The 16,402-nt window shown below is 53.8% G+C and overlaps 1 protein-coding gene across 1 annotated transcript; it reads right to left on the bottom strand.

Moving 5' to 3' along the window:
* Window positions 1-2,244: 2,244 nt before the first annotated feature.
* LOC104169564 (dual specificity mitogen-activated protein kinase kinase 3) lies at window positions 2,245-15,287 on the bottom strand (the record flags this gene model as incomplete). Its single annotated transcript, XM_009710509.1, has 13 exons — window positions 2,245-2,328; window positions 2,813-2,858; window positions 3,597-3,736; window positions 5,930-6,007; window positions 6,657-6,784; window positions 7,618-7,669; window positions 7,829-7,945; window positions 8,428-8,547; window positions 9,044-9,157; window positions 11,988-12,036; window positions 13,903-13,972; window positions 14,395-14,427; window positions 15,237-15,287. Coding segments are annotated over 13 exons (1,082 nt in total), but the record flags the coding sequence as incomplete, so codon positions are not given.
* Between the last annotated feature and the right edge of the window lie 1,115 nt (window positions 15,288-16,402).

Genomic DNA, 16,402 nt, shown 5'->3' with positions numbered 1-16,402 from the left:
AAAAGCTCAACATCAAAACAATCCAAAGTAAGCTACTATGGAAAAAAATAAAATAAAATACAATTGTACATCTCAGCTGCAAAGCTCAAGCCAAGCGGGTAAGGGTGCGGTGCTCCCGGAGAGCCTCGGGTGGTTTGCAGAGCCGGACCAAGGAGATGTGGAGAACATCAATCACTTTCTTATTTCACACAGAGAGGTGGGGTGGGGGGTCAGGGTCGAACCAAAGCCGAACAGGGTTTGTGCAGCTCAGCCTGGGCTGGTTCTCTTGGGATTTATGGACTCAGGGCAGGGGATCAGAGCGGTGACGGGGGGGGCAAAAGTGCTGCTGCTTGATGCCCCGGCACAGGGGCACGAAGGACTGAAAACCATTTGCCCTGTGAAGCAGCTTCCCCTGGAGCAGGCGGCAGGAATGGATGGCGTTAAGGAGCCCGGTTCCCAGGCAGAGGGGCCCCAGCGCCGCTTCAAACCCCGGGCTGCAGGAGTGGGGAGCGATGAATTTAAGGGGACATCATTCTTCAGTGGGTGGGGAACCCTGAACGCTGGAAATGCACCCTGAAATCCAGACCTCCAGGGCATGTATTTCAGGAAAAACGTTTTTAAAAGATTCAGTTAAAAATAGATGCATTTCTTTTCTTTTAAAATAATAAAAAAAAAAGTCTTAGGCCAGGGTGTCTTCTAGTGACCCTTTCCCCACCACCCCAAATTTAGCCAGAAAAATGCTAGCCATTTCACCAAATCTGCTGGCCACATAGACATCCACACATTCATCATTGATTTAAAAATATAATATATATATATATTGCGCACACACATACACACACACAAATATATATTAGAAAAGAAAAAAAAAATCCCTCTGAAAACTCAATCTATTAAAAAAACAACAACAAAATCCACAGCTGGTGCGTTTATCCCGTGATCATATACAGTAGAAGACAGAAATCCCTTTTGCTCCCGTAGCTCCTCGCAGAGTGCTCAGGCTGGGAGAGTGGGGAAACACATCAGGTTTTCACAGTGGATTTGTTAGCGGAGAAGGAACTGCTCCTCCCTCCTCCCACACAGAAGGGCTTTAATTTATAGCAAGTTAGATTAAAACTAGGAAACATGTTACAAAGTCCATTATATATAGACATAAAATGTACAACTGTCGGCAGCCCCCGGGGTTTCGATCTCAGCTGACACCTCGGCAGGCGGCTGGAGGGTTCGAAGGCAGTTTGGGACACGAGGGGTGCACGTACGGCCTCCGAACCGAGCGGGTGTCACAGTGCGAGGTCTTATATGAGCTCCGTGTTGGAAAGGAGATGGAACGACATCTTCTCCAGGAGCCAGGGAAGGTGGAGGCAGGGGCTGCAAAAGGCGTTAGATGCCTGGAGAGGGGATGCGTCCTCCCAGCCCAGGGCTGGAGGGGAGGGATGCAGTGCCTGGGGACCAGCTCGTCTCTCCATCACCTTGTGCCCGCGTGGGGAAGGGAGCACTCTGTGCCCGATGGAGTCCCGTGGGCAGGCGTGGGGAGAGTGTGGCTCACAGCTTGTGTGAAGGTGGGCTTATTGAAAAATGCCTTTCCCCCTCCCTTCCAAAGGAGCAGCGTATCAATTAAGGGAGGGGGATGCCCGGTCTGGTGCTGCCTTCAAAGGGTCACTAAGATGTCAAGCCAGGCATTGAAACCACCTCTGCTGTGAACAGCGGTGTGCCCAGGGAGCCTCACAACCCCCTAAAAAGCTGTGTAGGCTCTTGGGGGCAGGGAGCCAGGCACAAAGGGAAGGCAAGCGAGACCAGACTCTGGGGAAGGGGCTTTGGGTAGGCAGGGGAGAAGAGTGGAGTAAGCACAGCAGCATTTTTTTTTTTCTCTCTGCCTTCCCCAGGCAGCAAAGAAACAGAAACCCCCTGCGCTGTGCACCAGGCTGCTGGGGAGGGGAGATGCCCTCTGGCACCGTCTGCCCTGGCCTCGCTCAGGCACCATGGGCATGGTCCTCTCCCCAGGAGGGCTATGCTGGCATCAGCAGGGAACTCCCGAGCCTTCGGTCTCCGTGGCTTAGTTGGAAAGTTGTTGGCTTCAAAAGGCTCATCCTGGGGGATTTCGTTTACAGGGCAAAGACAAAACAGATTATGAGGCCGGATGGGGCCAGAGATGCCCAGGGGCTGGGGAAGTGCGATTTGTGCAAACCACCATTAACTCAAGTCCTCGTTCGCTCTTCTGCGGGGAAGCCAGGATGGAGGGGACTGCACGAAGCCGTGAGGTTTGAGTTAGGAGTCTTCCCCAAGGATCTCTGTCACGAAGGAGGCCATGTCAGTCTCTTTGGTGTCGTGCAAGGTAAAGAAAGGATGTTCCTGCCAACGAGACCAAAGACAACATCAGCTGACACCCAAGGACAGACAAGCCCAAGAGCAGTCCCTGGGGGATGTCACGCAGCTGGCGAGGTGCTGGGGCAGAGGTGGACACCAACCTCCTCCCCACGCTCCCACAGACGCCATCCTTTAGCTTAAAGATTAACTAACACTTTCAGGTTTGGCGTTTCTAGGTTCAAGCCCAGCGGGACAGCCCACCTTGGCAGCCGTACTATCATCATTTGAGGTCTAAGCTCACCAAGAGCAGATAGGACAGTGGAAGAAAACACCTAGAAACCCTGACCTTAACACCCATGAAATCAACACACCCTTCCAACCTTAGATACGCTACACCCATCCCGCTCCGTGCCTGAAAAAAAATCACCTACACATCCTGTTGTCCCATTGCCCTAGAACCTGCTGGACCATTCATTTGACTTTTGGAATGTGTTGGGATAAAGATCAGCAGAAACAGCTCCACACTTACCATAAGTTCTAAATAGTTCATTCGCTCAGCAGGGTTCTTCCTTAAGCTGGAAGAAAAGAAAAAAAATGGGAGAGAAAGGCTGTAGGATCTTTTTCTTTTGCTGTATGTGGTCTGTCACAGGGGATCTCCTGTTCCTAACCAACGTGACATCCTTCCCGTTCCTCTCCCTCCGTGGCCGAGCAGGTTTGAACCACCAGGGAAGGAGCCAGGCAGGTAACTGGGAAAGGACAACTCAGAGTGTTTTGCCACAAAAAGCAGAAGCCAAGCAGGCACAGCCTTGCTTGTCCGCTCAGACCAGAACGAACCGGGAGGAGAGGAGATGGTTTCCCACTACCCATAAGGTAAGCCTTGCCTTGGTGGGCTCAGCTCTGCCTGGCAGCTCCAAGCAGCACAGAGGGAGCAGAGGAACACCCCACGGGGAGCAGCTACCCACAAAACCACAAATCAGCTTTCACCCACAGGCACCCAGACGCTGCCAGGGGTTCATTTTCGTTTCGTTGCTGCTTTGCCAGAAACCACCAAAATTTCAGCAGCAGCGATGGTAAAAGGGGAAGAGAAACCTCTACACCTTCCAACCAGCTTGGGTGAGTCAGGCCGAGAGCAAAACCAGTTTGGGCAGCGCTTCCTGCCATGGCCAAGCACCAGCCTCGGTACAGCAAAGTGGGGAGAAATGCACTCTGAAAGGATGACAAACCCAGCCCCACGCTTTGCTCCAACCCCCATGGATCAGGGCTCCTCTTCAGCCAGGCTGGGAGAAGCCACCAAGTCCCAGCCGGAGACTCACCACTGCGCCGTGAAGTCCACAAACTCCTTGGAGAAGCGATCAGCAGGCAGCTGGGGCGAGGGCTCCTCCACCACTTGCTTGAGCTGTTGGAAAGGGGTCCCCCAGGACTCGTACGGGAAGCGAAGAATGGCCAGTTCGATCTGAGGATGGAGACAAGCTGACATGAGACACTGGGACGAGCACGACCTCACGCAGCCTGCCTACCTCAGCCCGCTCACATTCAAAATGAAAAGCCTCTTTCCTTACAAAACATTTTCAATTTGGGTCATACCACCTTTTTTTTTTTTTTATTATTATTAATACAAAGACCCAGAGGCCAAAATACTTCCTTTTAAGGCTGGCTCAGCATACTAATGCATTTACAGGAAGCTGCCAAAGATATGTAAAATGGGATTATTTAAAAAGATAATAACGGCACACCGTTTCTGCACTGGCTTCCAAAGTGCTTTGCTCACCATAAGGCAGGCAGCCTCTGGGCTCCAGGCTAGTACTGTATGAGCTAGACACAAAAAAAATCCACAAACCTAAGAAAAACTAAGTGCTAGAACATCACTTATGAAGATCTTTGCCAAAACCACCTCAATTACTGGGTCCTTCCTACAAGTCATCTCTGCTCGATCACCCATTCAAGCAGGAAAAAGCCCATCAGAGCTCTTGGGCAGTCTCCTCATGACAAGGGTTGGTTTCCATCTCAAAATGGGCAACAGAACCTCCAGACCTGCCTGGCAAGGTGGGACGGGATGGGAGGAATAAGAAACCTGAAAGGACACAAGGCAGAGCCAGATGCCCTCGCCTGCCTCTGGCTGAGGTCAGGGATGCTCAGCTCCTGCTACTGGAAAATTGAAGCAAGCCACCAGCTCAGAAAGGCTTGGATTAGCCCTGCAACTCCACGGGTTTAAAACTGGCCAGTCCGAAATCAATCAAACCTCTTCAGAAATAAAAGAAAAAAAAACAGGAAGCCAGCCCAGGAGGAAGGCATGAGAGGGAATCAGACAGGTCAGGGCTCCATTCAGCTGCAGGCTGGCAGGCTTTCAGCAAGGTCCCCTCTCCCATCCAGCTTTGGGAAGGTTCAGAGATTTTGTCATTCAGGCAGTCTCCCATCCCACAGCTTCCTGCATCTCGGGAGGAAAGCCGGAGCTGATTACATTTCCAGCCAGCCAGCCCAGCTCTGCTCCGCGCTGGCACGGGGACACCAAGGCGAGGGGCTTGGGTTTGGCACTGCGGACAAGACTGGCTGGGGAAGAGGGAATATTTGCCAAGAGATCTGTGCAGTGCACACAAATGCAGGGATGTAGTGCCCAAAACAAAAGCCGCAGCTAAGAGGGTGCAGGAAAAATTCCTGAAAATAATCTACCCACAGAAAGACAGTCTCCTGGAAAGTGAGAGACATGTTCCCAGGCAGCATCCCCTTCGAGCCAACAGCTGGGACTTCCTTTGTCCTCCAGCGCCAGAAGATTTCAGCTGCTTTCTGCAAGATCCGTTTCTTGCAGGAGGTAGATAAACCATCCCGAGCAGCTGCGATTTTGGAACTGAAAGTATTTCCCCTTCCTGTTGGCTGCTCTGAGCTACCCTGCAGGCAGGACTTGCGGCAAACCATGCACAGCATCCTTTGCTGCAGCAGGGCAGGCTAACTCACCCCGATACTCTTGCAAGGCTTTGGTAACACAGGAGAGGGGGGGGGACATGCAAGAAAGCTGTGACCCAGCTACAGCAAACCCTGCTCCGCTGACTACCTCTCTAGCCAGCACACGGGGAACTGCAGAGCAATTAAAAGCCAGACTCTCAGATGCCCAGCTAAGCCCGCTGTCATCCAGATATCGCCCCTTGGGAGCCTGCCATCCACACCAACATAGTTCAGAGCTAAGCGGAGCTTTTTGGAGCTGGCATCGTACACAAGTAGCTCTGTGAAATCAAGTAGAGGGGTACAAGGGAACCACATGGGAACAAAAGGCCTTTATGTATTCCCCAGGATCCAGCAGGAACATGCAAGAAGGGAGAGGAGGAAAGAGAAGGGGCAGAAGATGGATTATCTCCTGGCAAGCTTGCCAGCCGACTCGCCAAGAGCCGCAGCAGTGGTGGCAATGCTGGCTGCACACCCCGGCTCACGGCTACCTGTCCTGGGGCGAGGTACCCCTGTGTACACACAGGGCAGCACCTCCACCCTGTGCCCTGGGTAATTAATCTCATGCCCTGAGCTATCACGCTCAGAATTTAGTCCCATTTGGTGGGCATCCGCCCAGGGGTGAAGCCACCAGCTGCCACTGCTCATGGTAGGGGTACAGCCCCACCAGCAACCAGGGTTGCCAGGTGCTGGTCCCAGTGCTTGGCATTACCATTGTGATCCCCAGGCTCCAGACATCTGACTTCACGTTGTAGCCCTTCTGGTTCAGCTCAGGGTTTATTCTTTCTGGCTGTAACAGTAAAAGGGAAGATATTACAACTCTATCTTGTTTTCCCAGTGCAAACCCCACAGAGCAAATCTCTGGCTCCAAAACCCAGGTTGAATGGATTCCCTGGCTCATGTCCCCATGGAAGCAGGGTCTGAGGTTAAATCTAGGGTTGACGAAAGCCACGTCTTGCTCCACACAACCCACGTAAACTCTCTCCTCCAGCTCCTGAGTGAGACTTGTATTACCCCCGCAGTATGATCCTTCCCCAGGAGCACAAGCTACCTGCACAGATGCCACAGACGGCAAAGGGAAATTCATACTGACTTGAGGATTAAATGATCCTGCCAAGGAAAGACTCTGCATTTCCCAGCCAACAAGGACCAGCCCTTCCAACCACCACAACCAGCACCAGCCAGTCTTTTACCCCTCTGCAAAAGGACGGTGGCAGAGGAAGAGTCTCCTGCAGGATTAACACACAGCGCAGGGCTTCCAGGGAGGGTAATCCCATCCTTGGAGGACTCCGCTGAGTCAGGAAGCCCAGAGCACTCTGAAGTGGTTTCTATCTCCGGACAGAGGTGAACCAAGACTGATTTCTAAGCGGCAGCCTCGTCGAGTCAAGGCTGAAGGCCGCTGAAGGCTGCCGGCTCCGCTCCCACACCAGCACACTTACAGCCATGTACGGTTTGCAGCCAGCATCCATGGTCTTCGCAACAGAGTCCACCAAGTAGCCGCTGATCCCAAAGTCACACATTTTCACGTGTCCCTCCTTGTTAATCAGCACGTTGGAAGGTTTCACGTCTAAGAGAGAGAACACGAGAGGGCAGATTGGGCCTTTACAGAGGTATCGCAGAGTCTGAGACAAGATGGACAACTCCCTGCCGACCTGGGAGGGGACCAGGCAGGCCCTAACACAAGGGAAGGGAGACAAAATCCCACCAGTCTTTTATTTCAATAAAAGTTGTTCACAGGTAAAACTATAACCACACCCTCCAGGCAGAATAGGCCTCCTCTCTAACGAGGCAGGTCATAAGGTTGAAATAAAATGCTGAGGAGCTAATGCCTAGCTCCTTAGGAGAGATTTATGCACCCAACACAGTCTTAAAAGCCCAACTCTACGAAGTTCTCAGGACAGCCTGTCTCATGCCCATCATGATCTGTCCACAACTACACAAGGAACTATGCCAGGATGAAGAGTAGGACCTGGGTGTTAGAATTCCCATCTGTGATTTTATAGGGTCTCCTTCAGCTCGGCCCTCACCTTGCTAGAAGCACCGAGCCAGGAAGGCTTGGGGATTTTGTCCCCAAGAGCTGCCTTCAAGGCACCTCCGTACTCAGAGAGAAACAGAGATGCCAATTAAAAATACAGGGAGTGAGGAATTCAGTTATTATATTCAACCCTTCATCTGGAAAGGAGGAAGAGAACAACATCATGCAAGCAGACGCATGAGGGATACATCTCAGGCACAAGCCTTGGGCATCTAGATCTGTCCACTATGGTCCTAAGTACCATTAGACCCCACTGTAGGCATCCCAGAGGGGCACATCACGCATCTCCTGGAAAGGAGGCCTCACATATCTTATTTCAAGGCTAGATCTCCAGTCACATCATGCTAACCCCATCCAGCACCTACCTCTATGGATTACGGACAGTTTACTGTGCAGATGCTCCAGAGCTCGCACAATCTGTGGACAAACAGAGCGAAAGAGGACCCTTTAGTCACACACAGCACCAGCCTTCCACTGCAAACACACCACCTTTTCCACGTGTCGTGGGCCTCAACAGAGACCTCTAACAGGCTCAGGGGATGCACAAAACCACGTAAGAACCCAAGAAGCACTCACAGACACGGCCATTTTCCCCAAAATGTCTTCAGGGATGGTTTTCTTCTTCTCCAGAACTTTCTTGTAGAATTTATCTAGGGAGGTGTCCATGAGTTCCATGCAGATCCACACATCGCCCTGTGGATGGAGAGAAAGCAGTTGAGAAGGAATTCCCTGGAAACCCCCGGGAGCTGAAGGCAGCGGTGGGGACAGCAGTACAAATGGACACTGCCCCTTCCACACAGGGCAAACCAAGGTCCCTGCCACACAGCTGCTGTTTGGCCACACCACCACCACACAGGCTCCACATTAGATAGCGATGGGCACAGATGCTCCAGTACCACCAAAACTACCTGCGATGGCCTCCCTTCAAGGGTCTACCCCAAAATCAGCCCAGGTCATGGACAGTGTCCTTGGGCATCTGCCATGGAAGTAATGAATGGGACTTGGTCAACACTGCCTGAAGGAGGCAAGCCTTTGACTTTAAGTCATGGCAGCATCTCAAACAGCCCAGCAGAGCTGAAGAAAGCAGAGGTGGTTTAGGACAGTTCGGTGCCTTCAGCGCAATCATATGGGCCCCAGGTGCTGCGCAGCCCACCAGCCATCCACCGGCTCAGTACCTCACGGAAGAGGGCTCCATAGAAGGTGACGGTGTAGAAGCAGTCAACTGTCCTCATGGAGATGTCCAAGTCCATCAATAACCTCTTCTGCTCCTGAGTGTTCACAGTCGCTCGAATCCTCTGAGACAAATATGAAAGAAGAGGGGTTTGATGATGTAGATGGGATAACACCGTTATCCCTCAGTCTGACTCAGAGGTCCTGTGGTTCTGAGGCCAGGGCAAGCATTTAACGCTCATTTTGCAGTCTAGCATCCAGGAGATGCCCAGATTCCCTCTTCCAGACAGCACCTTAATGAATGACAAACGCTTGGCAAGCTCTGCAGCGGATGCAGGATCAGGCCAGCAGCCTGGACAGGCACTCTGACATCCAAACCTTGCACTATCTAACTGCAGGCACCAAGCCTGGATTTCAAAACCTGCTGATCAACCCCCCAGCGCCCAGCCGGTATCAGCACACACCCTTCAACAGCCAAACTACACCAGGAACACCAGAGCCTGCCAAATCGAGAAGCCTGTCCTCATTTTGCCACGACTGGTGGAACTGAGCAGAGCTTCTCTGCTCCCTTGGAGCTGCACATCCCGACCTCCATCCCCCCCAGCAAGCAGCTGTCCTCACCTTCACGGCCATGATGGTGCCGCTCTGTGCGTGCCGGACCTTCTCCACCACACCATAGGCCCCACGGCCCAGCTCCGAAATTGCTACCAGGTCATCAGCTTCCACCTCAAAGTTCTTCAGGGAGAGAGACAAGAAAAAAAAAATCAGATACAAGGACATCAGCAGAGGTTCAAGGCTTGCAGCTCACTCATGCAGTGCATTTCCAAATGACGGTACCTACAGGACTCCACCAGCTCCTACACATACCAGAGGCATCATGCTTAGAGAAGAGAGGTATATTTTTTGCTCTGTTGAACCAGAGCCCAAACCCTCTCATCTGGCACTCACCAGGGCTCATTTAATTCCCCTTCTGCAGCTAGAGATCAGGACTTTCATCCTTTAAGCCAGGGCACGCTGCCACTGGAAAAGGCACAAAGGTTGGTGCCTCTCTGCCTGCTCAGGATTACCCACACACGAGTATTTCTGCAGTTGCTGAACTACTTGCAGGCTTTTAACACCTCCCATGCCAACACGGGCAGCTCTGCCACAGCTCCAAATCCCCGTGTGCAGCTGGGGATCCCCCACCTCGCCCCTCATCCCAAGAGATCATCGGTCACAAAGACACCTACATGTCTAATAACGCCTCTGCCTGTGCAAAGCCTCTCTTAGATGGGATGGTGCACGCACCAACTCAGAAACCCAGTTCCTAATTATTGGGGAGTTCAAACGGGGTTTACCTGCTTTCGATACTTTCTCTCACCATCAGAAAGCAGCCAGTAAGGTAAAATGTGAGTTAGCACCAAGGAAGGAGCTCAGGCGAGTGCAACTACATTAAGTCTCGCTTCAAGCTGGAAAAAACCCATCGTCAGTGCTCCGAGAAGCGAGTGCCCCACGCAGCACGGACCCAGCTGCAACCCAGGAACAAGTTTCCCTAAAGACGTGTTACCCTGTAATTGCCTGCTCTGCTGGGCAGGGCACAAACTGTTTGAGTGAGACATGGGCTATTTTTGGACGCTGCGTTCATCACTCCTAATAAGTCACAGGCCTTCTTTTAGCCAGGCTTTATCCAGCCTCCAGTTTTCCTCCGGTCTCAGGGAACAAAAATAATACCAGGATGCCAAATTACCCCAGCAGCCACAAAGGCAGCGAGGGTGGGAAACCTGCACGGCACAGTGCCGGATACCGTGCCTGCGAGCTACGCCCAGAGCGGAGAGGAAACAGCCTTCGGCATTAAGGAGCCAAGCTGGGAGATGTGGCTGCCAGGCTCCTGGCCAGCAAGCTCTCCTCGGTGCTAGCCACGGCACGGCCAGCAGCGACCAGCTCCACCAGACCTTCTCTCCAGCCCCAGCTCTGTCTATTTGAGCCAGCTGTGCCCGGCAGGGCTGAGCTGGGGATCAAGGGAGGTCTGTGCTTGAGCTCAGCACTAAGCTATGCACTGCCCAGCACAGGAAGGTGCCGGCCCTTTCCTGGGCAGGACGGTGGATTCAGAAATGAGGAGAGCAGGGCTAAGGGGGACACGTCCAACCCCTGACCCTGCCGCTCCGGGCAGCTGGCAGAGGAGCAACGCAGGCTTGCAACTCCTGCAGGGGCCTCCAGGAAGGATCTGGTGGTGCTTTTCAGGACACGTGTTTTGCAGTTGTTCCAGGTTATTGTTGTTTTTCTGGTTTGGGTTTGTTTTTTTTTCCTGGCATTTACCCTAAGGCTTCCCCAGAAGTCGGCGGTTCCCAGCCCACTCCAGGAACCAGCGTCACCCTGCCCAGCAATAAGAGGGGATGTGCTCCCCTCCCCTGGTCATGGGATGCACCGCATTGCCTGCACAGATCTGACGGACCCGAGGTCATCATCCACCCCTGTGGCCTAACGTTGGCCTTCTGCCCAAGCCCTCTTCCTCCCATCATGTCACTGCAAACCACCTGGACCAGACCCTCTCCTGCAAACATTGGAGCAGGCAGAGGAAGGAAGGAAGCAAGCCTAGAGAGCTTTCCCCCAGCCACAGCACTCTCCCCTTGCACACACCATGCCCAGGCTGTGACAGACAGCATCCCTCCCCGAGCTATTCATACACATGACACAATGGCCAGAAAACGGCACAAGCAGCAGGATTGTTCCCTGGACCCAGCCAAAGCTTCCTCTCCTCTCCCCTAACCCTAAACCCTTGCACCGAGGCCGAGGGGCCCAGGTCCCATCAGCCAAGCCACCTCCCAGCCTGGAAGGTAAGCAGCCAGATATAGGGCTGATCCAATGCGTGGTATTTTTAGCTCGCTTGCAAACAGCCTTCTGCAGCCCCAGGAGAGCCCGTAACAAGAGAATGAAATAAAAGAGAGACAGTGGCTATTTCTAGCAATGTTTTTCATCAGGTCACTAGGAAAGGCTTTGGAGAGCTGGAGAGGAGCTTTGTGCCCAGCCTCTCCTGTGCCACGGGCAGTAACACAGCCCTGCGGGTAGGCAGGACAAAGGGGACTTTGTTTGGGGCAGCCGGAGAGCGCAGTGAGGCCATAATGATTTAGGGTGGATGGGCTGGGTCCATCCATTCAGACCGAGGTGGCTGGTGGGGCTGTCAAGGGATGGCTGTGATCTCCCACTACGGTCAAAACCGCACACCTAGCCTTTGAGGCCATCCATCTGCCTCGCCAGGACTGCAGTAGAGCCCAGGCAGGGAGTGCATGGGCTCAGGTACGAGCCTCCTTGCAGGGGGGGTGATATGTCCGGCTCCCCAGCAGTTGCTGCTCTAAATACACACGGACCCCACATTGCTCCACAGGGGAAAAGTCCTGCTACGGGATGTCTCGTCCCCGCAATGACGCATCCCACGAGGCTGCACCAGGAGGGCCCCGTCCTTCTCACGGGGTGCTCTGAAATCTCAAGATCTGATCTGACAAGTCGTCAGGCATGATCCATAAAACTGTCCATGCGCGGGGCAAACAAAATTGGAAGCAAGCAAAAAAGAAACCACATTGACACATACTTTTTCTCCAATGGTAATGAACGCTCTGGAGTCCAAGTTCCTCGGGGGCCTGCAACGAGAGAGAGAGAGTCAGGAGAAAGCCCAGCTTCATTAACCTTGGCCAGAGCCAGGTTTCACATTCCTTCGAGCACTTTCAGCCACTGCTTTCCACCATGCCTTGTCATGGGTTCAAACCAGACCCCTCCAAACACTCACAAATGCTTTAATCGTGTCAGTAACACCTCAACCCACACCCACGAGGCACTCGCTGCACGCAGGCAGCGAAAACCCCAGAGAGTCAGCTAGGTGAGACACGCACCAAACCAACAGGCTACGAAACCACCCCTGCTCAGGAGCCGAGCCCAAGGAACCGAGACCGACGGGATGAGACGTTTCTGTGGCAGAGCAGCTCAGCTGTCATGTTTTGACAGGAAGGTGTTGTAAGAGGACAGCCACGTAGCCCGAAACGCACGCCGAGGGAATAACAGGTAATTCCTCACCCGTGAGTCATCTGTGTACACTGCAGGCCTGTCCCAGGTAGCACGGCAGGCAGAGCAGGCAGCACTTCGGTGTCACGCTCCGCACCACACTGCGCAGGTGAAAGTCTCCCTTTATGGCTTTTTTCCTCATTGCTGCCCACGTCCCATTATGGGCAGCAAGGTACTTTGAGAGTGTTTTGTCCCCCGTGCCTCACTTCTCTGCTCTCCCCATCCCCTGGAACCTTGTAAGAGTGAAGATTGCCCAACTGGTTTAGCCTCTCAATTCCCATCAGAGCAATACAGCAACCTCAGACTTCAAGGAAGTACTTCAGGCTCACAGCAAAAGCCTTGCACTGTGCAAATATTTGCACTGCAGCTTGAAAAGCATAGAGAAAAGGAGTTGTGGATAGCTTGCACCAGCCTCTGGGCATGGAAGGACCCCACAAACTCCAATGTGATGCCTTCTCCAGGGGAAATTCAAACACCGATAGGAGCAGAGACAGATGCACCCGTGGGCGAAGAAGGTGGCTGTTGCACGCAAGGCTCGGTGTGTGCACGCTAGGCTGCACAGCATTAACGGGGGAGTTCCCCTGGTTCCCCCTCCAGCAGATCTGCCCTATCTACCTGGGATTTTCGGTAGTGATACTTCCCTTTCGGGGATTTCACTGCCCTCCTGGAGCTGGGAGGGTCTCTAGAACGGGTTTCTGGAGCAAACAAGGCTCAGCAGTGGAGTTGTAGCCCAAAGTGTTTTGGAAGAGCACGACGGAAGAGGAATTTTAGCCATCTGCTCTTTGTCAAACCAACCACCATTACCCTGGGCTCTCCCTGACAGCATAACAAGCATCAGCTGCATGAAGCCAACAGGGCAGAGAGAAATTTCAGTGCTCTGAGGCACTGCTGGACACCAGCCCCCGGCAGCAAGCAGCACAACGTGAGATGTCGTCTGTGTCCTCCTCGCACCAAGGCGAGGAGCTGCAAGCAACTTGAACTAGCCCTGATGCACAGGTCAGGGGGAGGATGCTCTGCCATGCAGGGCATCCCCCAGTCCTCACTCCCCTGCTCCTGCCATGGTCCAGCTGCCACCACCTCTTCTCTTCCCCTGCACTAAAAACCTTCCCCTCTTCTTCCCTCGGGCAGATTTGCTCTCTCCAGCATGTCTTTGCCCTTGGGCACCGGCATAGCCACGGCAGAAAGACTGAAGAGAGTCTCCCAGCAGTCTCCTAGCCTTTGCCTTTCAGCCATTTCAAATCAAACAGGCACCTCCCAGAGAGGCACACGCTGTGCATGTGTCCGCACGCACACGTGCATACGTGTGTAATTCTTTCTCATCACCCACAAGCCAGAGCTTAAGAGAAATAAAATTAATTATGCTGATTTTGTGAAGTCTTCAAGGGCCATTCCCCTCGAGACAGTGCTGAATCCAGCTCCGGCTGGCTTTAAGCAGCAGAGACACTTACGTTGTGTTGGCAACAGGCTGTTTGATGGGGGGACATGTTATCCTCAATTCCCGTTTCTTCTTGCTTTTCACTGGAAGAGAAGACGCACATGTAAGCAACCGGTATTTTTACTTTTCTTCCTTCAAGCACCCTCTTGCCTGCAGCCATCAGGTAGGGGAGGCAGGGCCTGGATCCCCCACCCTGTGCAGCTATGGCAAGATGACAAGAAGGTGACAGTGCTCATGACCATTCGCCCAAAATTTCAAGCAAGAGCCAGAAGTACAACTGGGTCTCAGTGTCCCTGTCGAGCCCTTGCCTGCAGAAACACCCAGGGGTGCACTGACAGAGACCACTTCCCAAGTCTCGTAGCCAAGCGCAGCCTTGCAGTGCTCCTCAGACCCCCCAAAAGTGCTCCTTACCCCTCACGGCCATTAACAGTCCCCTCTCTTTGGGGATTTTAATTGCTGATGTTCAGGAGATGGGTTAAAGCTGTGATTTCTGCTGCACACTTACCCGGTTTGTGCGGCTCCAAGGATCCTTTGGAATCTAAAAGAGAGAAGGGAGACACCAGCTCAGTCTTCATCCTCCAGTCGAGCCGGGTACCAACCCTGCACCCCTCACGGTCCCACGCAGGGCCCACGCAGAGCCCTCCCGGCTGCGCCGCAGGCAGAGGGAGGCAGATGGGCTGCTTGAGCCCAGCCCAGCAAAGCCTGGCCTGATCCCCATTTCTCCAGCCACAAGAGGTCCCCACGCCATTAATGATGCACAGGACTCCCAAAAATGCTCCCTGTCCTGCTCCTCCTTGCCCCACAGCCCCCCTGGCCCCCACCCAGGCCTTCCTGGGAAGAGCCAGACGCATTCTGCAGCGTGGGTTGGATCTGGCACGGAGGGTGATGGCCATCAGACCCCAAGGACAGGGAACACCCCACACACAACCAGGGGAAACCAGGGCAAAACCAGACAGGAGGTGACTACAAAAGCCAGTAGTGAACCGGCCACAAAGCCAGGCTTGCAGAGGCTGAGACCCCACCAGACCAGGCACAACCCCACCAGGAGCGACTGGCGAGAGGATGCTCTCTTCCCACTCCTCCCCAACTCCAAACAGCACCCACCTACCTCGCTGGGAAAATAACCAGACCATGAGGGGCTGGGATGGGGCTGAAGTGATAAAGCTGAGAGCATCAAAGTCCTAATTCTCCCAAAAAGAGATAAGGGGGCAGCTGCGCTTTGCAGCTCAGGGTGCTTCTGGCTGCAGGGACCGGGAAGATGCAGGAACAGGGAGGTGTGCTCCAGGCACCGAGCTGGGAGCGGATGGCTCAGCATGGCCTTGGACAGCCCTTCAAAACAGCTCCTACCTGTCTGGCTCCCGGGAGCAGGCGTGCGGACAAAGTCCAGCACTCCGAAGGCTGTCAGGGAAGGGAGGGGAGAGGGAAGGAGCTGGGATTGCAGCAGGAGATACAGCACCGTGCAAGAGCTCCCATAGCAGTGAGACAGAAGGACAACACACATCCAGCAGGCTCCCAGTACGGACAGCCCCCGTCCCCATCCCTGTACCCCGCCAGCTCCAGATGCCTCAGCCAAGATGGGTGCCTGAGACCCACTTTTCCAGTCCTGTCCTTCCCCAAATGCAAACCTCGCTGGGGCTGCAGGTGAAAGCTGATCTGCAAGATACTGCAAAGGTCCCAGCTGCAGGACGAGCAGCATCCCTGCCTGCCAAGGCAATCGGGACGGATCAGTCCACATCCCCGTCTTACCTGCCACCTTCCCTGCATCAGAGCTGGCCCATAAGGTCTGGGACCAGCACAGTGCCCACAAGCTATGGGAGTGATGTGAACTTCCAGCTCAATGAAACGAGCCAGCGAGCCACTCCACCCCAAACCAGTGCCGCCTGACTGGAAACCAGCTCTGGAGACCTGATCATGTCACGGCAATCACAGCTTCTAATTTGTGAGCCTGCAAAGTTTCCCTTCCCCATTGCCCACCCAGCAGGGCTGGAAGGGGGACTATCAATAGTCCAGCATGGCCACTGATGAATGACCCTTCGCAAAATACCTGGTTGAGCAACGACGGGAGCAAACGCAAAACGGAGTCAAAGGAAAGACGCTGTCCGTGGGTTCAGAAATGCCCCCCCTTCCCACACCCAGCCTCTCGCTACTCAGCGTGGGAGGCCGACCACAGAACCTCAAAACTGGGGTCCCCAGCATCCTTCTGCACCTGGGCAAGTTGGGGAGCTCACCGTGGGCACACATCCCATCCCATCCCAGGGGATGGATTTAGCTCGCTGCTGACCAGGAGCCTTGCACCGAGCATTTCTCCCCCATGACCCGCTCCAAAACTCCCACAGCCGTTTGTACACAGCCCCCCCAGGCAGTTACCAGCCAGACCTCTACACGAGGCCCTGAAATGCTCCCCAATCGGCTGATATTTTACTTCATCTCTTTGCTCTCCCTCTCCCCAATTGCCATAGTAACCCCGCACAGCCGGCACAAAGCATCTTCTGTGCCGCCGGCTCCCCTGGCAG

This window comes from Cariama cristata, unplaced genomic scaffold (genome assembly GCF_000690535.1).
Source record: "Cariama cristata isolate BGI_N322 unplaced genomic scaffold, ASM69053v1 scaffold35781, whole genome shotgun sequence".
Lineage (NCBI taxonomy): Eukaryota > Metazoa > Chordata > Aves > Cariamiformes > Cariamidae > Cariama > Cariama cristata.
The sequence above is the reverse complement of the archived record's forward strand: the minus strand, read 5'-3'. Positions and strand labels throughout refer to the sequence as shown.